The sequence below is a fragment of the Puntigrus tetrazona genome, chromosome 18, assembly GCF_018831695.1.
Source record: "Puntigrus tetrazona isolate hp1 chromosome 18, ASM1883169v1, whole genome shotgun sequence".
Taxonomy (NCBI): Eukaryota; Metazoa; Chordata; class Actinopteri; order Cypriniformes; family Cyprinidae; genus Puntigrus; species Puntigrus tetrazona.
Window position 1 is genome coordinate 3,487,302 of NC_056716.1, and position 24,576 is coordinate 3,511,877.

Here is a 24,576-nt window from a genome sequence, read left to right on the forward strand (position 1 = left end):
TATAACGCTCAATCATTTTAGCCCTATAGACCTAGCTGCATAATTATCGAATATTAAATCACTCGGATCTGTAAATCCGTTCAATAGGTACAGGAGCTCCTTTATGGAGTAAAACAGACCTTCACTATGATTAATATTTTATTGAAGACTATAATAACTTCTAAAAATATAAAATGGGTATTCAGATTTGAAAGTGATTCTGTTTTTTTCTCTTTATCAGTAATTCATGCAAAAAAAAGTGTAGCATCAATGCATTTGTGATAAGTCCAGTAATGATACCTCAAAATCGTGCAGGAGAGATATGCTATTACTTTTCTATGCTATATGACTTACCATTTTGCCTGGAGGATGATAAAATGAAGGAAAAAATCTCATAGACACTGAACAAAAAAAAAAAAGATGACACCAAGTCATATCGAGAGATGAGAATATCATAAAGATAAGAAAGTATGATCTTTTGGGGTTGAGCAATTACCCATAACACTCCGGCAACTGCTTAGCAATGCACTAAAAACCACTCAAAATATCTTTTATACGGTCAAGCAACATTCACATTTCTTTAAAAGCAGCTACAGGACTTTCATTGTCAGAAAAAGATCTTGCAGATTATTATACACTTAAAAAGGGGAAGGATTCATGCACGACTCACTACAGTGATTCAGAGATACGTGACTTAAAGCCTGCTGATCCCTTTTTTAAACGGTATTTAAATAAATAAATAAATAAAGACCGTGATGGGGAGGAGTTTTAAGGGCATTAAGGGGGGCATATGCTAGCAAAGAGGGATGGGAAAGAGGAATGTTATAAGAGGTGGAGCAATTAATTAGTAGGTCAAAATAATTAACAGCAAGACATGGTTGATTTAAAAAGAAAGTGTCCCAACTAAACGACATGATTTATTTCTGTCAGCGAAACACGATTAAAATGACGGCGGACTAATTACCATATAAACAGTCTTAGCAAAATAAATTCTCAAGACGTGGGAAGACATCAGTATGCATGGGACAAACAAAAACAACAGCACTTTGATTTTACTTTCAAAAAAAAAAAAAAAAAAAAAAAAAAGCCTGCGCGTAAAGAGTATCGTTATAGGACGTTTACATTTACAAAAAAATCCTCACACTCAGAACAAAGATGTGAATTATGCTAAATAATTCAGTTTAATCTGTACATCTTAATGAGGTTTTCTTTCCCATTAATGTCACTCTTACTGAATGGTTAGGATGTACTTCACTGAATTATAAAATTAGGCTTTTGAGGAAAAAAAAACGTCTAGAGCTGTTCCTCTTTCATATTAAAGGAGCCCTGATAAAAGTCAACATGCAATATTGGACAAAGGAAGAGCGGAATAAGGAAAACACAATATGAGAGCTGTACATTCGATTGTGAAGGCAGACCGGTTTTTGTTTTGGGGGGCTACAGGCCATTCAATCTATATAACAAAGAAAAAGTGTACGCAGGGTGTGTGTGTGTGTGAATACGGGACAGTCTGTGTTTTGATCAGTGAATGTGTCTGTTCTCTTCTCTTGTCACCGTTTCATGTTGCTCAGGCGCACACTCTTCTCCAACTCGAACTGCCGGTGGTCCACTCGCTCTAGGAAGTTCTTTCTCTCCACATACCTACAGGCGCAGAGAGCAGAAGATAAGGGCAGAGGAAAGCACATGTAAACAAGCTCTTGGCAAGAACGACACTGACACAAACCCTGGATTTTGTGTCGGTGCAAGATCAATGACTGCATACATTGGGTTTCATCTTTTTGCAACGGTACGCTGCATCTCCAGTGATGCTTTTCTAAAGCTTCTTTCGGTGCTTTTGTTGCGGTTTTCCATTGTGTCTTGGAATGAAGCACAAAGGCGGGGAGTGGGGACAGTGGGGTGTTGGTAAATGTCAGCACTTCGGTGGTAAAGTGTTTTCACACACGACGCTATTACCCGTCACAAGCGGTTTGCAACTGTAAAGGGCCACAGTATTTCACATTTTTGATGTTTTCCTTTTTTGACACACCTGGTTCAGATTTTTTAAATATTTACTCGCTCTCGTGTTGCTCCAAACCTGAATGACTTTAGTTCTTCTGCAGAACGCTAAAGATATTTTTAAGAATAGTTCTGTTGTTGTTTATGTAATGAAAGCCTATAGGGTGCAATTTCATTAAAAAACAAAACAAAACACAATGTTCTTCTAAAAAACATCCACAGAGGAAAGAAGCCAAACAGTTTGGATATTTATATCGCATAAAGGCAAGCTCAAATGATCAAAGGCCAGAATTTCGGAAAAACACAATAGGGGCTTTAGTGAACCTGTATCCATTAGATGTCGGAGGTGTATGTATTCAGCCTCCCTGTTTATTGTCATTACAAAATTCGCCGGTACTCGGAGTAAGAGTGGATGCTGAGGACAAAGAAAATAAAATGGCCCTTTTAGGCTGACATCATCTGGTTTTGTGGTTTTCCTCATAATAGTCTGGGTTCAGGTTCAGGGAGCTGGCTGATGATCAGCAGAGAAGGGCATCTCCTACACAAAGCTTTATGTGAGGTCTAAATAAATTGTTGTGTAGATCACTGTGCACACTGCACACTAGGAAAACCTTGGAGCAGCTGCAAAGCAGACATGCGAGGCTATGGAGCAGAGACTGAACATTTTATTAGATATCACATCACGCTCCTGCCAATGATGAAAAGAAGACAGAGAGCAAAAACTGATTGCCCGTGTTTTGTTTGAAGTCCTAATGGGATCTCTGTGAAACACACACACAAACACAAACACCCACATACTGACAAACACAGTCTGATTTGAGCAACACTATGGGTTTTTGGTTTGTCATTATTATTATTATTATTTTTTTATATTTAGCTGTAATTTATTTTTGTTTAAGTTTTGGTACTTAATGAATATACAGTCAGTTTTTGGCACTAAAAGAGTCAAACTTATGTCTACTTTCCCCTCATCTCTGTTCTTTACCATTTTACTGGCATCTATGTAAATGCCCTTTTTGCATATGAAAGATGAAATCAATTTGCTATGCTTATGCATGAGCTAAAGGTTTGCTTTAGGGTCCGATATAGCTTGTGCGGCAACTTTTTTAATGCCAGCTTTTTCTAAATGAAATGCATTGTACAATTGAGGATCTTCAGAGCAGTAGGTGCTACACACAACCAAAGAGCACATGTTTGTCTATGTTTTACTCTTTTCATTTGTGTATGTAGGAATAGGTTTCCTATTATGTTTCAAAGAATAGCCTTTGAACAGGTATTTTTGTTGGAAGCATGTTTTGCATTCTAACAAACACAGTATACAATTCAATAGAGTGCTAAATAATTTTTTATGAAGGAACAGTTGGGGTTTTTTAGTACCTAGTTAAATTTTGTATTCACTCAGAGAAACATTGTGCATACTGCCTGCAGCATTTGAAGAGCACAATCTGTCACATGTCCGCTCCATTCCCCCTTAATCCCAGTAGAGGGTCACTCTCCCCGGTGTCTCGATCCCAGGATGCTCTGAAAGCTCTGATGCCCAATCAACCATTTGCCTCCAGAGACATGAGACCCTTGGTTTACCAACTGTATTAGCTCTGACACATCTGGGTGCATTTTCGTCCTATATTTTGTGAAAAAATAATAAGATCTTCAAGCTTCAGTCTCACACTGAAAATAGTCCTGTGGGCATACAGTTTGGCTAAGCGGCCTGTGCACTACGCTATTCTATGGTCTATGCGTCCTCCACACCCTTCAGCGATCCTCCTCTTAAACCACATCCCTCTCAGAGAAACAGAAATATGGAAACAGTGGCAGACCATAATTTTGTCTGCTTTATTTTTAAACCCCCAGGCCAGGTTTTTAATTTAGTAACTGTTCCACTCCCTACAACTGTCTGATAGAGAACTAACAGTTCTTTTCATCCATATATTACAAATGAGAAGCATCAGGCTCTTTTAGGAAAGCCAGAGCATCAATGCCGAGTGTGCGGTGAGATTCGAATGGAAAGTTTACCAAAATATGTACATTCTGTCATCGTTTAATCACTTACTGTGTGATATTCTTCAAATCTTAAAGGTTTTGTTTTTGTTCTTGTTCATATAACAAAAGTGACTTTCGAGCCCACTGAGCATCATTGTATGAATGGGGAAAAAAGTAATGATTATAAAATGTTACGTTTTGGCTAAACTAGTTCTTTAACTCGCCAAATGCATAATAAGGGAGTAAAACAGAATGCCAACTGGATCCACAAATTATGTCATTATATATCCCCATCCCCTCAGGACAAGATGCAAGTTTCTCCTCCCTCATCTCCCTGCTTGTTTTTACATCAAATGCATCCTGGGAGTGGGGTAACATCGCACAAGTGTGGCTCTGCATTACCCCAGAGGAATGTAGAATGGGTAACTATGGTGACAGGGCTAGTTTAGAGGGGTATTCACAACTCAGACGAAAGCAAGACAACAACTAAGTTGATGCAGCTGCGGCGCGATACCTAAGGGACCTCACATTTACTCACCTCCTGAAACAAACCCATCGGTGTGCATTCACCAAAAGCTTGACAGGAAACAAATGTTCCACCAACATTTCACTTCCTCCTAAACTCGCTATGAATGAAATCTAATCATGACCAAATGTGTGTGTGCAGATCTCAATTATGGTCTTGTTTAATTTCCCAAGCCTTTTGAAGTCTAAAAACTGATCTGTAGATTACTAGCACTACGGTCATTCTTGACAGAGTAAGTATACTTAATCTATGAACTTTATTTTCAATCTCTTAAACATCATAATTTGTATCATAATGTTGTAATTTGCCAGAAAAGACCATACATTTAGGTTTGTGGTGGCAACCCTGGGGACAAGCAAAAATTAGCTTGCTATGTAAATAAAGCATCCATACAGAGTACGGTTCACTCTCTGTCATCTCTATATGCATTTCGTTTCCATTACAGCAGGCATAAACCTTTTCGCTGTTGACTGTTAGGTATTAATTATACATTTGATGAATGAGGTATGTTGAGGGAATCGATAAAGGGGTATGTCTGTTACTAAAATGAAAACCTCTCCCTTAATATTTAGGCAACGGAGGATGAAAACAGCATTTATAATCCTGCCTTTATAATATGACTTCAGTCTTGCATCTTTTATTACAATTATGGAATGAAATGGAAGCAAAAAAATAATGGCCTGCTCATGTGTCTAAAATTGCATGCGTGTTCATATAAAAGACATGTGGGCTAAAATGTCCTGCACACTTCTGATTGGTCGCCTCTGAGTCAGCCAAAACTATACTCATTTAACAAAGGCGTTCAAAAGAGTCCACTTGTGACAAAGCTTCAGATTTGCATTTTTGTCATTTAAAACAGCTTTTCCCACTACAAATGTTTTCTTTCTTTCTTTCTCTACAAAGGGATTTGGCAAAAAGTAAATTCTGAGAAGTTCTCCATTGTGATTGCAGATGATTCAAAGAGTATCTTGAGCTTTAATGCAATGAGAACATCTGACTGACTGAACATCTATACAAAGAATCACATGACTGTCACGGGTATCTAAAAAGTGACATGGACATAGTGCAGAATCATAAATACCTATTAAATATTTCACGTAAAGTTACACCCTGTTTCAATTCCAGCACAAATCGAGAACCATGATGAAACTGCTGAAATAAAAGTGAGAAGTCAATTCTGCAGTATTTCATTCACTTCCTGTAAACACAACTCTAAACTTTCTGATCCTGGTTAACGTAAGCTTAGAACAGCTTTGCATCATCAGCTTTTGAGTAAAGTCCCATTCTTCACCTCTTTCTTGTAAAGATAGCCATCAAAGCCAAGATAAACAGGTTTAAATGAAGTGCTATTGGCTTAGCTCCCACTCCATTCATTCTGCTGATCTTCTAAATACTGATCCTAGACCAGTCTGGAGGGCAACGGTAATCAGTTCTTCAACAACTGCGAAGAAGTGCGTGCATCATTACGGTAATTAAATCATTTTAATTAAAACATATAACGAGAAATATACAGATGTTATCAGTGCACTGATAATAATGATCCAGCAAAAAAAAGACCTATAAGTTTTCAATTAAAAAGAAAAAGTAAAACCGTTTTACATGAAAACAGAATTAAAAACGGTCACAACTGGACTCATTTGAACCGTTTCTTCATATAGGTCATACAGAATCAATGAATCCGATGAGAGAGAGCAAAACACCTGCAATGCAGGGCCACATATTTAACATCGCTCCTACGCCAAACCAACAAGAGACAGCATCTAACAGAAAACGTAAGGATGGGAACAGAATCTACTTTGTACTCACTACACAATTTCTCCAAATGCTCATCCCTAGTCCTAAGAGCGACTGCAAAGGTCAGAATGTTAATCAGATGCATGCATAGCATATGGTTTTACCCCAAATACATTCATTTTACTATCCAGTTAACATCGGTGCATAATGAATGAATTGTAATGTATTATAAAAATTGCACAGAAATATAAAACGCCGGCACACTGTGGCTTTAAGCACTTAAGACACTTAATGATATTTATTCAGCTCTGATGATGAAAATCTCAGAAGCTAGTGTGAGACACTAATGGAAGATAATTTGAGATGATGTGTTTGTCTGGGTCACTAATGAGGCTTAAACATACCCTTCTTTGCCTCGATTATGGATTGCCAGCTCGTCTGCAATGCCCTCCTCTGTTTTAAAGGCATCCCAGTCCATCTTGGACTTCTCCAAAGTGCTCATCTTCTGCTTTTTGGCCCCGATGCGATTCAGGATGCTCCCCATGCCCACTGGCCTCTTCGCACTAGAGGAAGGAAGATCATAAAAGATATTTCATTTTGGATCAGGATTTTTTTTTTTTTTATATAAATTAAAATTGGCTGTTTTAACTGAAAGGGTCTAAAAACCAGCTCCAGTGACATTTTTGTTGGATTTTAAAGTGGAAACAGAGCTACATCAAAATTATTTTGTTTAAAAATGCAGGAAGACAGAGTTAAGCAACAGGGTAAAAATGTTTCATCATTTTATTTATAAAGAGATAAAATGATGATCCAAAGTGGAAGAGGCTGCAATCTTATGCTGGTATGTTTCTCGCAACATGCTGCCGGAACAAATATATGTTTTGAACATTACAAAAGTCATCCTGACACCGAGGTTGCGCTTGGCTGCAGTAATGAAATGTTAAACGATCTGTGGAATGAAAGAGCTGAAGAGTCCAGACCAGCAGCCCTCCCTCTTGTATGTGGGTGCCAGAGGGAGTGAGTGGGCTGGGGGTCTGCGGGAGAATGGGGGGCGGCAATAGGACCTTGGGGTGCATTAGAGGGTGCCGGGGTGGCCAAGGACAGACAGTTTCACGCTCAGACGAGTCATAGGAGAAAGTCTGCCATGAGGAACGAGAAGGAAAATTGTGTGTACGTGGAAGATGGTACAATTGTTTTCAGAATATGAAATGAATATAAAAACATAAATAAACAAAAAGGTTTGGGTAGGAATGCATTGCAATATCGGTTAAAAAAACAAAAAAAACAAACACAGAATAAAACTGCACCACTTCCTTAAAATGTCCTTCTATAAATCAGTTGTTAACGCTCTTGCTTTAAGCAGAATTAAAATGAATACTATGAACTTGTATTACTTGACCGCAGGGTAGAAAGACTTCATTAATTTCTTAATGAACTGCAAGTTGCAGTTTCCTTCACGTGATCCAGTCGATTTAGACTTGTGTGTTCAACACACGGTGCGCACATGCACACAGAGGAATGAGGCGACCCACAAACAGACACACATGACTAATGTCTAAAGGTCTGACAAAATGCATCTGCCATCTGTGCAAAAACTGTCAACATTATTCAAGGAGAAAAACAGGGAGGTGAAAAACGCAAGATGAAAAAACAGAAACAAAGTAGAATGCTTTAACATCTGCCGGTACACAGTTACTCTTTCTTTATTAAGTATGTTTTCTAAATTCTTTGGATATTTTCTTATAATTTCTGGTCACATCCATCCATAAGTAAAACATAGATTTTTTAATGCATTATGTTTTTTTGATTTTTCAAATTAGTTTCATATAAATGGATATAATATTTATTTTTTATATATATATATATTTATATATAAATGGATATAATATATTATATATATATATATATATATATATATATATATATATAATATATATATATATATATATATATATATATATATATATATATATATATATATATATAAATATATATATATATATATATATATATATATATATATATATATATATATATATTTGTACACACACCTGCAAAATAAAACATGAAAGGCCATGATTACATGCATCTTCTTGCCAGCTGTTTTACTGCAGTGCTCTTCCCACGACAGTCACAGTCTGGCCAGACAATGCACACAAAAATAATGTTGGGGTGCAAAAAAAGCAGCAAAAAGTAAAAATCAATAATGGTAAAATCAATTCTGTAATTATATTCCCTCCGTTACAGCTGCATCCACAAACACATTTCATACGGGGAAAGCTACACCTGACTGCTGCACAACTAAAACCTTATTAAAGTCACATGGAAAATGACCACAAAGAGTTTAATATGAACAATTCAGACTATATGAACAGTCCAGCAGCACGTTGGCCTTTCCATTTAAAAATGAGAAGTATAAATTAATAATATAACTGTTGCAAAGCACAGTGGAATCTGTCTAAAAAGAGAATGGTTAAAAGAAAATAAGATTGTTGAATAAAGTCATTATTTTTGTTTTCTTTGCACACGAAATGTATTGAACCACTAATGGACTATTTTAAAGATGTCCTTTACTGCTTTGAACGTGGTAGTTGTATTGCTGTCTATGCAGGGTCAGAAAGCCCTCAAACTTCATCAAAAAATATCCTCATTTTTGTTTTCCGAAGATGAACAAATGTCTTACAGGTTTGGAACGACATAAGGGTTGAGTAATAATGACAGGATTTTCGTTTTTGAGTGAACTTTCCCTTTAACAAACTGAACCTTACTGTAAAGTGCTTTACAGACTCACGCACGTAAAGAAAACTGAACTGACTCAATCTGGTTTGTGAAGCGAGACAAGAAACAACAAAAGGGAGACGAGGATGATTGTGAAAGTGTTACCTGCAGTTTAACAGCTTAGTCAACAGAACCAATACATAGACACGGAGAGAAACAGGAACACTGCTTAAACCCATCCTGACAGGGAATCAATATACAATCAGGGCTCAACTGATAGTCAATCCCGTGTGCCATGCGGCAGCGTCGCTGTGAGAGAGGAACGTTGGGCTGGGAGCCAGACCACAATACACAACGCTGGGCCAGAATGCTAAAAGCAGAGCCAAGGTTACTGTATCCCGTCTCATCACCCATAGATAGTGCTTAAACTGAGAGAGATGTATGTATGTGCTACATTACAGGCTAATAAAATGCTGAATACTGCGTTATACACCAACGTGGGCACTTAAAAGTCAACTTCATTGGAATTAAAACCTAAAGGGAAACAGGATGTACAGGGTAAAACAGTAGTCCAGAAGTCTGCGAATTCAGTTGTTTATTTGCAGTCGGAGTTCTCCCATGACTCCCAAGTCTTTTTACCATCTCACTTTAAGGCACACACAGAGTCAATGTGTCCCAGCACTCTGTGTAGGGAGAGGAAAAGGCTGGAACATCCTATTCTGACTCCTTTCAAGACAGGAAGTAGATTCCCCCACCTCATTATATCAGTTTATGTCATCGTAAGTTCACAGAGCGGCTCATAAACTCAGCATCGACCCGCAGTTGGCTGACAAGTCTTTCCATCTCCTCTGTGAGTAATTACAGCTTTTGTGACATCATAAGAGAAGGCACAAGAGGGCATCATGGGAGATGGACGCCAGCTAACCCTGAACGCTTCATCTCCATTATCTCAGTAGCCTGCTTGCTCAGACTGATCTAATGGTCTTTTGCCGCCTGAGGCACGGACACTGGCCTAGTTGTAGACCAGCTATTTAAGAGAACGTAGAGGCGTGGGCCTGGAAAACACAGCTATAAACCCAGCGCACACGTCCTCCGTAAGACCCTGTCGCAGAATAACTGACCCACATTCTGTCCGACACCCGGAAGCTGGAAGAACAGCCAGAGGAGAGACCAAGGGGTAACACAAACCACAAAACCTTCACACGCACATACTGTGTACGCATATTTCAACAGATAAAGGAAGTTTCTAATGCTAATGTTTTACTCATACAAGCACACTCTAAAATACATAAAATAGAAGAAAGAGCCATCAACATGAAAATACACAGCAAAAATATCTTAAGTACCTGTTGTTAAGATTCCTATTCTTCACAAGAATTACATTATCTGAAAGCTAAATTCTGTAAGAATACATTGTCATTTTTAAATGGCTTTTGCAGCCAGATGGTGCTGTCATGGGCCACGCTACTCATCAAAATCTAGTTGACTAATTGTCTGGCACCCAACAAGCCAGTTAGTGAGGCTGACTAGTAACATTATAAAGATTTGTTTCTTAATCATTTTAGCTTTAATGTTCCCAGCGGCAGTGCTGCTGCAATTATGAACCTAGAGACTGGGTTTCAGGGTCAGGGTTGTTTGAACTGCTAACAGAAAACTAAACCAGTCTCAGAGAAGTTATGTTTCCAATTCCCTTTAAAGCACAGCTGGTACAACATCAAAGCACCAATTGTAACAAATTCGCCACATTTAACTATAAATTTCTAGACAATTACTGTCAAGACTTCAGTTCGCCTGCTGTGAGCGATGGTCCAAATATTCCCCACAATCCACAAACCTGCATTTGTTTGTGAAGACTATGATAGCTTTGTGTATTATGAAAATTATAGCTATTGAGGTATTTATTGTTTAGAATGTGTCAGTTACTCAAAGACACTGCACTTATTGTTTGTTTAATGCTAGACGACGCCTAATCTCTGTCTAATGGACAACTATAATAATTGGCTTGCCCTACCACTCACTAGCCAAAGCACAAAGTTGGTTTAAAAATACAGTTTTACACAAACCTATCCGTTATTTTTTTTTTACTATGAGGAAACATAAATATAACAAATGTACATTGAATAATTAGGCTTAACAAGTCTGATAATCTTTTAAAAGTCCGCTAGTTCACTTGCTTTGGTCCAAATACAAAGTTTCTTTTTTGCAACCAGCAATTGTAAACAAAACCACACTTGTGCCAAGTTCATCCATTCATTGGACAGACATTCTCAAGCAGGAAAAAACAGGAAAGTTCGAAAAAAGCTTAATCTTAGAGTTTGTAGTATAATCGTAAAAGGTAAAAAAGTAAAAGAAAAAAAGATATAGGAAAGCGATTGCTGGCTTTCACATGCATCTCATTTTGGCTAGCAAATGTTGTGAACACAAAACTTTCACATAAGGCAATTCCAACTACGGGAGCCTGTTAAGTTAAAAGGTTCAGTGATTTCTGCCACTGAGTTGAATCGTGGTCAGATAACATTCACACCCTAAATGAACCGTACCGGAGTTTGTCTAGAACCAAACCGAGACCACCTCTTCAGCTGGGTCTCAGTTCGGTTGTTTGGTGCACACCAGAGTGCGACTGCTGTATTCACACCTGCCCAAATGGTCCGCACCAGAGGGGGAATGAACTTGAGTTAGTTTCAGTCGAACCAAACAAGACACGTGTGAATACACCCTTACCTCATAGTAATGCGTTGAGTGTAAGACAAGAAAAATCTCTATCTCTGCTTCCCTATACCAGACTGCAACATAACATATAGGTGAAGACAATCTAGAGGTCCCCAAAAAACTATTTCTAAAACAAACCATGTGTTAACCATGCAAATTCCACACGGTCATTTGCCTCACTTCCTGTGAAGGACAGTCACACATAAATAATGTACTGGCAAATATACTGCAGTTTAGAAATATAATATTTTGCCATCAACTCCCTTTGATTATTTGGGTCCTGTTTTTCTTTCTCTTTTTAATCTTCAAAGAACTGTTTAGGTTGGAGCATTATTAACACATCTCTGCTCCGCCTCTAACACGATGAATGACAGATTTACATTCTGTGAACAATGAGCAGCACACCTGCTCACAGACGACTAATGAACATACATTCGTTCACATAAACACACCTGCAGTGCTAAGACCTAGAGTTCAAAGACCTTTTACGCCCTGGGCCCCTGGCCCCTGTGATCAGCCACCTGGACTTAGTGACACTTACAGCCCCACCCTGCCACTAAGCTATGATTTGTGTCTTTCATATACACAAACAAATGTGTTATGTCTAAATGTTCACTACATTTCTAAATATACTCTAAACTCATGTACACAATGTATCAAATTATGGTTGTCAATTTACCTTTTACTGCTTTATCCCGTTCTATACACACACGGTTATAAAATGTAAGTATTTTTTAATTTACAACCACATTCTATCGAATTTCAAACGAAAAATTTAAGTAGTGTCAGTTGCATTTGCAAAAATTATATGCAGCATCTACAGAAGCAAACTTGGATTTAATGAGGTCTTTAAATCCCAGGGAAGGAGATACATCTTGAGATGAGGATTGCCAGATCTTGAAATATTAAGAATAAAAAAAAGGTTAAATAAGAAAAAGCCTAAAACTTATATTCCAGCACCTGCACCTGCTTATCTCCATATAGTAGATCACTGAATGAGACGAGTCCCAACAACAAGCTCAAAGATGCTTAAGCTTTTCTTTTAAAAATGTGGAAATAGCAAGATGGCAAGAGCACATTCTGCAAAGCAGCCTTCCAAACAAAAACACTAAGGCCTGGTACATGGTGGTTTAAGGGAAATCATCTCATTTAACAAGTCTTTGGTTACTGTAATCTGGCATCCAACATTATAAAAAAATTGTAAAAGCAAGTTCTGTTCCATACTTAAATTGTTAATGAGTGTTGTTTAATGCAGTTAATACAGTGTTGGGGAATTATAAGTGTTCAGTTTTGCATTTCACAATGTCTTCATATAACTTGCTTAAAGACACTCTAGGCAGTTTTCTTTGTTATAAATGGATGTTCAGACTTTTATCCCTGCAATACAGACAACCAGTCACAAACTGTCTCAACACTTGTCTGATTAATTATTTATATGATCAGAGATAGAAACATGCCGAGTTTAGTTTCAGCATCTAAAGGAAAATAAACAGTGCTGGAAAATGCACCTCTGCTTTTTCTTATTCTTTTTTGTATTCATTATGTGATTATGTGAAGACCTAAAGACAATCATAGAAGGTCAAGGTATTATTTCCAAAGATTGACAAAAAAAGGATTAAACATGTCACATACTGCGCTTGTCCAGTATTAACTTTGTAAACAAATACAAATTGTAATACAGGTGTTTTGATTTAAAATTAGGAAATCATGGTCATTAAAAGTTCACTACTGACCTCGAGTTTCATTGAACTTGTGCATATTTATAGATTCTGTTTATTTAAGAGTTGACAAAGCATGCCATTGCATGTAGTACCATGTATAATTGTGCATTAGACAATTAAAATTGTCTCAATATTCAAACCCGGGTTTACAAAAACACAATGTGAAATCACATTAATCCAGAGTGAACTATTTCAAGTTTGAACCCATGAAGAAACTGTTCCTTTCTCCCCTAAATTACCAGTGCAGATATTTACAGCACAGATGGACAAAGTGTTGAGTCCGACTGTGAATTCAACTGAGCTCTGCAGGAGAAAGATGTAAGGAGACATGTGAAGAGATGAAGCCTTCCATCTCAAATACGCACAGACAGATTTTGTTTTCACATGTTCAGTAGTTGCTGGGGAAACTGTCTGTGAAACATATGTGTGGTTTGTCCTTTGGAGCTTCTCCGAGAGTGTGTGACATTTATGTGTGCACACAAGACCAGCCTTGGGCCTTTATATTCTGTGGGTCTGAGCATAAAGGTGTACATGCATGTGTGTGACAAAATGTGGAGCAGACTCAGAAAAACTGGAATGCAGGAAATGCATCCACAAGTACAAACAAACTGGGCGACTTCAGAGACTTCAGACTCATTTGAAGACTTGCACGGTTCTGGTGGAGAATTAGAAGTCTTTGAAGTGCTTCAGGATACAATTACATTTCCTATCTCACACAACCCAGCATGTAATAAGAGGACTAGTATATTTTCACAAAAACAGATGATAAACAACACTGAATGCAAGAATCATGCCAAACCTGATTCAATGACGCTAGCAGGTGTTCTTGGTGGTTGCCAGGATTGCTATTTGCTTGCTAAAAGTAGTTGCTAGGTAGACAACAGCAGGTCAGAAAAGCTGACCTTTTTTACTTCCTCTCATAGTTTCAAAAAAAGCCTTGTGTGCCTTTACTCCCAGAAGATGCAAAGTCAGTCAATCAGATCGGAGCTTGCCAGATCAAGAAAATACTTTCTAATTTTGTCAGCGATCTGTTAGCTAAATCTATTGAAAAGAGCAATGATAGAAAAATAATCTCTGATTAAATTAGCACTGAGAACGATGTATGTGCGTGTATCCGTCACTCGTCTGTCTCTGCCCCGTGAAAACACAAGGCTGTCAGACTTTGTTCACCTTACAAGTGTCCCAGTTCCAAGCTGTCAGTACATTTCCCATCTTCAGTGCCACCGCCTGCTCCTGCATTTTTTCTCTCAATCACGTACTGCTCCCATCCTCATTCCACTCACATATCACCACACTTTGCGAAGGGGCCAGTTTGGTAGTTGCACAAATCCATAAAGCTTTCCTTAGCTAATTACAGTCTCATTATATCTGCATAACCGATAAGAGCGAGTTACTATAATCACTTCCAGCCATTTTGTCTCTAACGAGGCTAATTTCCTTCCTGAAAGGCTTTTCTCTTTGTATTTCAAGGGAAACCAGCAGGGGCAGTGAAATGTGGAAGGGCGTCTTGAGTGGACCCCAAACTGACGTTCCCCATCTGTTCTCACAATATTAAAGAGCATTACCCAACTTTCCCCTCAACGTTTAAGACTATTGAAGCTCCGCAGCTGCATGTCAGTTAGGATGGAAATACACTTCCTGGCAAAAGCAGGAGCCGTCTCAAATCCTGGTGTTTGAAGATGAGGCCTGACAAGGACTGAAGTGGTCTAGTTGTGTCTCATTGACAGGCTGAATGGAGGCTGATGGAGCTCTCAGAAACCGCAGAGAAACAGTAGGGAGGTAAAGTGTCTAAACAGCAAGAGCGGATTTGACATTTTAAAAGTGTCTGTGGTGAATTCTCCCCAAAAATGTTGAGCGCTGCATTGGATATTGAAGTAAACACTCTTAATATTTCATGCGTGATTCTACATTCAGAGCTGAAGCTTGATTGTAGGTCATCGCAACTGTTTAAACACTTCACTATTAAAAGTGTTTTTTGCAGCAATGTTACAGAAGAACCAGTTTGTGGAATGAAAAGGTTCCATGCATTCTAAAGCTTCTTGTATAGATAGAACCATAAATGCCAATAAAGGGCATTTGTTTTTTAGGAGTGCTGAAGTAAATATTAAAAAGATTTAAATATACATCAGCTGAAGCTCTGTGCCGATACAGTGCTGTCAGAATCAACCGCAGTTTGTTGCCACATATTTACCACCTCCTGAGACGATGCCTTTCTGTGATCTCTTGTTTAACACAAAGCCACTTGGGGGATCTGCATCTGTTTTGGCAGGAGCACACACACTGACATACAGGAAACTGTGTGGCCTGATCTCTTTCGGGCCATGGCACATTTTTAGATGCCAGGGGAGTGAAGAGTGGCCTGGTTTTGTCAGAAGCATTAGCTGGGAGACGGAGCACACGGCAGCAGCACTCTGATGTGTCCGGTGGTGAGGGGGCGTGATATCGAACCCTCACTTCAGTTAACATGCATTCATTACAGCGCGAGGACCGGCTGACATGGCGTCCAGCTGCGAGGAGACAGGGAACAGGTCATTTCAGGTCTGCTAATGAAATCCTGAAGCGGCCTTCCCCATTTAGACCCAGAACAAGCTTCCCTCTGCTCATTTTGACCTCATTATAAGTGGGTGGGTGAAGTGATGAAGTGGTGAAAGGTCTGAACTGGAAACAGAAAGATTGTTAGTTTGAACTCTACACTGAAAGAATCATTAGTTCGGTTAGTTAAAGCAAGGATTGCAAACTTTTTGATGCAGAGGACCACCAAATACGATGACATTCCTGTGAGAGGACCCCGATATATATTTGTAAGCAAAATTTAAAAGCAAATAATAGGTTCGAAATAGGTTCTCGATACCCAAATTGCAAGATCATTGCTGATCATTATTAGATAACATTTACCTTGTATTAAGTTCGATCCACTATTTGAGATTAAATAATAAAATAAATAATAAGATAAATAATGCATAATATCAAATACAAAAATAATATTAATATTTTAATTCTAATATTAAATACCTAAAAATGAAATTAAAAATCTTTATTATAAAGATTAGTATGTAATGCATTAGTAAAGAAAAAGTTTAGATTAATAATAAAGTTTAAAATAATATCATACTGTTTGTACATAAAAATATTAGTAACACTTTACAATAAGGGTTATTAATTAACAACATTAGTAAACATGAACAATACTTCTATAACATTTATCTTAATTAATGCTAATTTCAGCATTTACTAATGCATTAAAGACAAGTGGTGTTTGTTAATATTTAGTTAATGAACTGTGAGATAAACATGAACTAACAATGAATGACTGTATTTTTATGAACTAACTTATATAACAAATACCACAAAAAGTGTATTGTTCATTGTTTGTTCATACATGAATTAATGTTAACAATCACACTTTATTGTAAACAAAACTGAACAATTATTATAACAAAATCTATATTTCAGGGGTGAAGCCTCATCATTTCAATAGGAATCTGTATTATCGTGAGATTCGTCCTAGAGAGCGAAAAATTTCTCAATACAAATCATGCTGGCAATGTCCTTTGTGGATTTCATTCGTTGTGGATCTTTGGTTACGTGGAGTAACTAGAAATGGAAATGTTACCAGTTAGAGTCCCATAAAGACAACATAGTAACATTTTATTTTGAGGACCAATTCTCACTATTAACTAGCTGCTCATTAGCATGCTATTACTAGCATATTGGCTGTTTATTAGCATCTATAAACCACATAATAATGCTGCCTTCTGCGTGACCATATATTAGACCCCTTAAATCCACCCCACAGCTACTCTTAACTACTACTTCACTAACTATTAATAAATACAAATTAGGAGTTTACTGAAGGCAAACTCTGAAGTAATAGTGAATACGTGTTCCCTGTTCTGAAGTGTTACCAACAACATCAGCCAATACTACTCTGCCTTTGAGAAGTACTTAACCGGGTGCTTTTGACATGTGGAGTTAATGTTCACAGTATGTCACTTTAAAATAGAAGAATTATAATGGCAGGGATAACATAGCATAAACTCCCCGCTGTATGGACTACTGCAGAACAGCTGAGTTTTACTCATAGGAATGGAAGCAATTATTCAATACTTAGAATACTGCCCTGAGCATGAGAAAACTGAGAACTAGAAAGCACTAACCAAACCACATCACAAGGGCAAAACTACTAATATTACCGCTTAGGCCACCAGGCTTCTTGCTTTTTTTTGTAAATATATATAACAAAATATATATAATAAACAAAATAAAACAAAAACTGTTCAACACACACACATCCTCAATCTACAGTCTCTTTAACAGTAGATGAACTGCTTGACCCGACGAAGAGCGAGGTGTGTGACTGTTCTGTAATAATGGAGAGAAAGGCCCTATTTTTAGGGTCTTAGTGATGAGGCTCTATAATTAGAAAAGCAGAGCTGTGACTGGTGCATGTGGAAATCATTAGTTTAAGTGGACGTACACATAGGTTTCCCAGAACTGCAGTATGTTGTGTTACTCACACTCACGTACAGCAAGCTGACGGGAAGCCAAGCGGAACAGAAACAGGAAGACAGCGGACATACTTCTCTGAGTCTGTGTGAGTGTGTGTCGTGCAACCGACGCTTATGTATTAATGGGAATACGTAAGCTTTGAAGAAGCCACCGTTGTCCTTAAAGTACAGGTTTATTTGCGCGCTTCTGGGTGCTTACATGGAGCTCAGCGTCAGTTAAGTTCTGTGATAAGACCACAGAGACACTAGACAATCAATCAAGCCATCACTAGGGTTCAGAACAAGCATCGGCAAATCTGGCTGGTTCTTTGATCGATAGCACTTAGACGACACGCTTGCCCCACACTTGACCCACCAGCAGTGAGGTTACATCAGTCAGTGGTGTCCACACAAACTGTGCTCACAAATGGCATGCCATGAAGGTTATCATTCACACGTTCATGCAAACCCGCAGAGTGTCAAAAATGAACTTCACCCGCCAAAGCAAATGTACAGGTCTTCAATATTTCTTAGATTCGTCTGAGACTGAGCATCCATTTTACTGTTGCTGCACGGAGCTTTGAAAAAAAAAAAAAAAAAAAGGTATCCTAAATAAACTATAACGGTAGATATTTCACTGAGCAAAAAAGGTTAGACTAACATTGTACAGTTCAATTAAATCTAGCAATGTTGCAGTTCCTAATAAAGTTACCAGCCAAGTGGTGAGGAGATACATTCCATTTACTTGCCAAATCCAATTTTTACTTGCATTTTGGCACTTGGCGAGTGTTCGTTTTGATCCTTGTTCACACACCAGTGGGCTGCTGGGAAGAATCAACAGATGGAGGGTCGAGGTGAGTCTGTGTGTGCGGCGGGAGAAAGAAACTGAAGAGCTGTTTAACATCATTTCAATAATGTGAATTGCTGACAGTTTGCTGGCTGTGCGTGCTTATATTGTAACATTTTTTTGGAAACCACTGGGCCTTTTTCTGGAAATAGAAGCAGAACGATTTGTTCATAATTCCATCATATTTTAAATGTACGCAAAAACGTCTTTACAAATGATTTAAAGCTCACACACCTGAGCATTAAATTGAACTCTTTAATCAAACAAGAATATAAGCAGTTAATCGTCATTAACTAATAGTCAAATTAGTAGTCAGTATCAGTTAGTTCTAATTTTTCTGGTAAAACGTTACGATAGCAATCAATTAATTGGCAGTAGTTCATGAACTACCAATGAACAATAATTAATTTTCAAAAGTTGGTTGGTTAAGTTTTTTTTTATTACTATTGTTAAAAGATGTCTTACTAAGACTGCACTTATTTGATCAAACATGTAGCAAAAAGAGCAAATATTGTCAAAATGTTTTCTATTTTGCTACATTAAAAATGCTATTTATTACTGCAAAGCAGAAGCCGAATTTTCAGTCTTCGGTATCAAATGATCTTTTACAAATTATTCTATGCTCAAGAAATGAATCTTATTATAATTATTAAAACAACACTGAACACAAATTATCTGCTTCATTTTTATTTTTAATGTGATTTAGATTGACTAAGGCTGTAAAAAACGTTGTGAAAAATGTAATGATGAATCGTTTACTTTGTAATTATCTAAAATGTTAAATAACACTAGCCTTTGCTGTAAAGGTTTGCAAAGTATGAAGGTAACAGAGTAAAAAGTGTACGAAAAGAAAGGGCACAAAAATGCCATGGAGGGAAGAAGCGTGCGTTTTACCATCATCAGCAGTTCTGCACCGAGGCGCAGTATGACACTGTTAAGTAGAGAAACAGAGAGCCACTGTGCCTGTGTGTGAGAGAGAGAGAGAGCAGCACAGTGCTGACTCAAGCCCTCTAACCTCAAATCACACAAAAGAGGCTTAAATGAAGAGAAGGTAAGCGAGTGAATACCGGAGACAGGTACTCTTTGTGTTTAGGCTCCTTCGATGCTTAGTTTAAGCGGAAACCCTGCTGTGCTGGAGCGAGACAGCGACTGGAATTTGAAGAGGCCTGATTTAAAGTCACATTGCCTGAAGAATGAGATTCGAGCACTTAGAAGTCATCAAAACCAGATACAGACAGGGGCCAAGTGAAAACAGCATATTTGTAGCGCTGACATTAAGTGACAGTCGTTCGGTTGATAAAGGGATGAGAGAGGTGGGGTTCAAGCTGCTTTCCTGCTCCGCAAGCCAACGCCCCGCACTGTATATCCTGTGCAGGGAAAAATATGACTTCCTGTTCAGCAAACATTCACGACCTCAGAGGACAGACGAGAGCGCCTGTCCAAAATAACACTATGTAAGGACCGAGGAAGATCACAACAATAATTAACTCTTAAACGTAAACAATCTCCACGGATGTCCTGTGTGGACGACAAGGGCCATTTTTCGATTGGTTCGGTGGAGGTAACCTAACCCGCATACACACATCTGCGCACACTGCGGCTGAAACGTATTTGTGTGTCATCGCTGGTTTTCCCTACAGGCAGATATGGAATTATAGAGGATCAAAGACTCGCTATCATAGCTGTCAGAGATCAATGACACGTCTGACATTCCCTCTAGCCCCGCGCGGCAAACACACACAGACGTCTCCATCCATTTACCAGCACCAACCCCACTGAAGGAGATCACATCTAATTACTGTAATATAACAACATCAATAACAAAGAATTAATTGTAGTCTAAGAGCTAATGAGTTATTCACTTCTGCGTCACTGAAACACAAAACAGAACCATTAAAAACCACTTTGTTTCATTAATTAACCGACACAATGGTTATGAACCGTAATTTCGCATGTACTGAGAAGGATCAGGACAACAAAACGCAGGACTAAGGGGATGCACCGGCTCTGGGGGCGGTACCTGGAACCAGAGGAGAGCGGTACGGACGGCTGTGACTCTGAGGACTCTTCTTTCTCCTGCAGCTCCTTCTCCTCTTTCTTCAGAAAATCTTTGGCCTCTCGCGAGTCTGCTTCCACCTCTTTGGTGACCCTGTGGACCACGACAAAAGATCTAATGCTCAAAATACATGTAATACATAATGCTCATTCCACATATACATACATACACACACACACATATATTGTAAATGCATGTATTATGTTCCAAAAGATTTCTATTTCAAATAAATGCTGTATTTTTTAAGTTTAATTTTAAAATAAAAAATAAATCTAAAATATCGATAATTGTTTTTAGCATTGATAATAAGAAGAAATGTTTCGTAAGCACCATATTCAGCTATCAGAATAATTTCTGAAATACGTGTGCAACACTGGAGTAATCACCGATGGAAATTCTGCATTATCATTACAAGAATGATTTAGCCCTTAAAACGCATCAAATACAGTTTGTTTTTTATTATGTTAAACAGATTCATTATTATGATTTTAAACAGTAATAATATTTTCCAAAATCGCTGTATCTTTTTCACTGCAGTGTATTCTTTCTCAAAAGAGTATCTGAACAGGGAAGTCGCAATTGAAAACACGCACCTCAAATCACCAAAACAGAAACGGCAAAAGTGAAAATTATAAAATATAGCAAACATAAAATACTAAAACTAAAACTATTAAATAAAAGTATTTTATAGTCGACAAACATTAGTGCAAGTATTTATTTCTATAGTAAATAATATTTATTTCTATGGCACATTTCAAGAAAAAAATCACAGTCACAAGTGCTTTACAATACAAATAATAAATATAATAAAAAGTCAATTAAAAAAAACTGATTAAACACTAAAACAAGAGAACCTACACCTGGCTTCATTTGGTTAGCAGTCACTATTTTAATATTCTGTCATTTGTGCAGTGAAATTCATAAATTTGTATGCATCAAAAGTGTCAAAATATTTCTGGGGTCAATGCATTGTGACTCAAAGTAACATGTACTCTATAAAAACATCAAATGAGTTGAAAGCTTGTCAGTGCTTTGTGCTTGAAAGGATCTGAATATTTTACTGGCTCATAAATACAACGTACTGGAATTAATTATTGAAAAGGTGCAATAGTATGCTAAGATGACAACTGCATTTTTATTCATTATTAAATGAAAGCATTCACTGAAATGGCCCACATATTTCAATACGTTATTTTCAATTCATTAATGACATGCACACATTTTTATGAATACACTGCCAATTTACACAAACCACTATTTTAAAAAGAACACATTTCTAAAGAATTGTTTAGAGAATGTTCAGTTCTACATCTAATTAATGAAAACACACTGCCATCTGGTGGCCATATAAAAGGCTTACAGTTACAGTAAAAAAAAAAAAAAAAAAGTCTGCTTACCGAACTTCTTCTCCTGCAAAATCAAACACCTTCGTGATTGTGATTTTGGAGGATTCTTTTGGTTTGTCCTCCGGCTCCTGAGACACTGTAGGGGGTTTACTCGGATTATCTGTGCCAGTTGTGGACGTGGACTATTAAAAGATAAAAACAAAAACAGGCACATTAATCTAAAAAACAAAATGCATAAAAAATAAATTTAATTTTACAAATCTAAACACACCATAATAAGTAATGCATTCATGATGCAACAGTAGTATCATGACTACAGAACACAATAACATACAAACACGCACAAAAATGAGAAATTAGTCAGAAATCAATGAAAAACAACAAATTACATAACTTCACTTTGACCATTTTCTTGATGTTGATGTTACCTGCTGAGAGCCCACGCTTGCATCAGCTGCTGCTTTGGGTCGAGGGCCAACATCACTCAAAAAACTAGCCCAAAGATCATCTGCTTTCTTCTTCTGCTTCTCTTCATTGCCCTCTTTTGCCCCAGTTAGAAAACGATCTTCTTTCGGCTCATCTTCTCCTTTCTGTTGGTCTGCTGACCCACCCTCACCATCTTCAAGTTTCAGGCCTCCTTTTTTCCTTTTCCTTTGTAAACACGGAGAAAGTGAGAACAGTTTCCCTTACAATCAGTTTTACTTGAGTTTCAAATACACATTTGTAATACGATACCTCATAGGGATGTTGGCTTTAATTTTCTTCTTTTTCTTATTGACATGCTCTGACTGCTGCACGTCGTTATCCTCCCCTTCCAGTGCATCCTCCTTTTCACATTCATTCATGTCATCCTCGCTCAGATTATCATCTGATCCATTAAAAAAATGAAACCAATGTAAACGGATCATAGTTATGGCACGAACACAAAAAGAACACTGCCAAATCACATTATGGTTAAAAAACAAAAAATGAAACGCTACTAAAAATGTTGTGACTTTTAAATTACTGAAAAGAAGCAGAAAAATCTGTAGTGGTGGTTTTTCCTAATTACTACATCCTCTGTAAATGAGATTATCTGATATCTTTAAAATGATGAAAAATGAACAGTTAAAGTACTGTCTTCTCTTATAGTGTCCCTATAGTTTTTTCCTCTCAGAACAAGAAACTCTCCTCCACCCAAGAGTCTTAATGCAGTCCATGCTATAAAGTTATGGTCCTTCTAAGATAAAGGCCACGAAAGATATGGTGATCATTACGTAACCATTAAAGTTGTCTTGGTGAATTATTGTTTGCATCCTTGTCATCGCTCTCACAGGCAAAAAAACTTATTTCAGAAAACAATGCGTTAACGTATCAGTTAATCTTATGGCATGAAACAATATACCTATAACGTTACACATTTCAAACAATACGGAGACTGATTATATGTTATAAATCGCAGATAATTCTGAAATGATGAATCCAAAATGCACATTATACGTTTTTAAACGTCATAATTGTATTGTTATTTTTATTTTTTTAGCATATCACGTATCATTAATTCAATAAATGTTATGTTAACACGGAGCAGTATACCTACACAGAGCACAAAGTAGCTAGTATGTGTTCTTTTTCATTTACAACCATGCTCACTTCATGCTGAAATCTCTTACCAGAAGGGACATAATCTTCATCTTCATTTGAGGAATAGCCGTCCGAGTCGTAATCCGAATAGTTCATTTTTATTTCTCTTTGTGGTGTGCTGTGTTAAGCAGCTAAATCAGATAAAGACTACGATTACAGCTAAATGAAATACTGTGGCTAACCAGCTAGCTAGCTTGGAGCAAACGTTAAATTACCTTACTAGAATCCAGCATGCTAGCGTGTTAGCATCATCTGATCTGTAAAAGATCATCTGCCTCCATTCCGAATTCTTTTCTCTTTTCAACTTCCAAGTTCTCGTCCCAACCTTGTGCTCAAAAAACAATGACAGAAAATAGTTTTTAAAATATATGAATTAAAAACAGAAAATTGTATTATCATTATTATTGGTATTATTATTAAAGGTAATTACAATAAATTTTTCTTCAAAGTAATAATAACAAAATGTTATATGCAAACTTAGGGTACAAACTAACATACAATAAAGATTTAATATTCTGCCTTTCTCGCTCTTGTATTGTCTTACATAAATATATCAATTTTCACATTGTGCTACCTTGTGTAAAATATAATGACAATAAATAAATAAATTCAATTTTAATGATTAAACAACACTGATAGACTTTTGTTGTTTTTGTTAAAGTTTCATATAGGTCAAATATTATTTGAAATATAGTAAAGAAAGTAATTAATTTCTTCCCTCATGCTTCTTCGTTTCTGTTATAATTTCTTTTTCTTTTCTTTTTTTTCGTCTTTATGTACCAACACATTATACATATTAACCACAGCAACGTAACTATCATATGTTCAGTCCACGATATAAGATGGAAATCTTTT

The 24,576-nt window shown here is 37.3% G+C and overlaps 1 protein-coding gene across 1 annotated transcript; it reads right to left on the reverse strand.

Annotated features, from left to right (window-relative positions):
- Positions 1 to 857: 857 nt before the first annotated feature.
- cfdp1 (craniofacial development protein 1) lies at positions 858 to 24,077 on the reverse strand. The gene is made up of 8 exons (XM_043264237.1): positions 23,937 to 24,077; positions 23,751 to 23,852; positions 22,834 to 22,966; positions 22,527 to 22,749; positions 22,150 to 22,280; positions 20,717 to 20,845; positions 6,619 to 6,777; positions 858 to 1,620 (listed from the first exon to the last, which is right to left on the reverse strand). The coding sequence occupies exons 2-8, from the start codon at positions 23,815 to 23,817 to the stop codon at positions 1,530 to 1,532; spliced, it is 933 nt and encodes a 310-aa protein (XP_043120172.1). The 5' UTR covers positions 23,818 to 23,852; positions 23,937 to 24,077; the 3' UTR covers positions 858 to 1,529.
- Positions 24,078 to 24,576: the final 499 nt, after the last annotated feature.

Coding starts and splice junctions, on each gene's coding strand:
- cfdp1 (XM_043264237.1), bottom strand. CDS start 23,817: ATGAACTATTCGGATTACGACTCGGACGGCTATTCCTCAAATGAAGAT. Junction 20,846..22,149: donor TTTGCAGGAGAAGAAGTTCG/GTAAGCAGACTT, acceptor CGTGGTCCACAG/GGTCACCAAAGAGGTGGAAG. Junction 6,778..20,716: donor CCGCTCTCCTCTGGTTCCAG/GTACCGCCCCCA, acceptor TCCTTCCTCTAG/TGCGAAGAGGCCAGTGGGCA.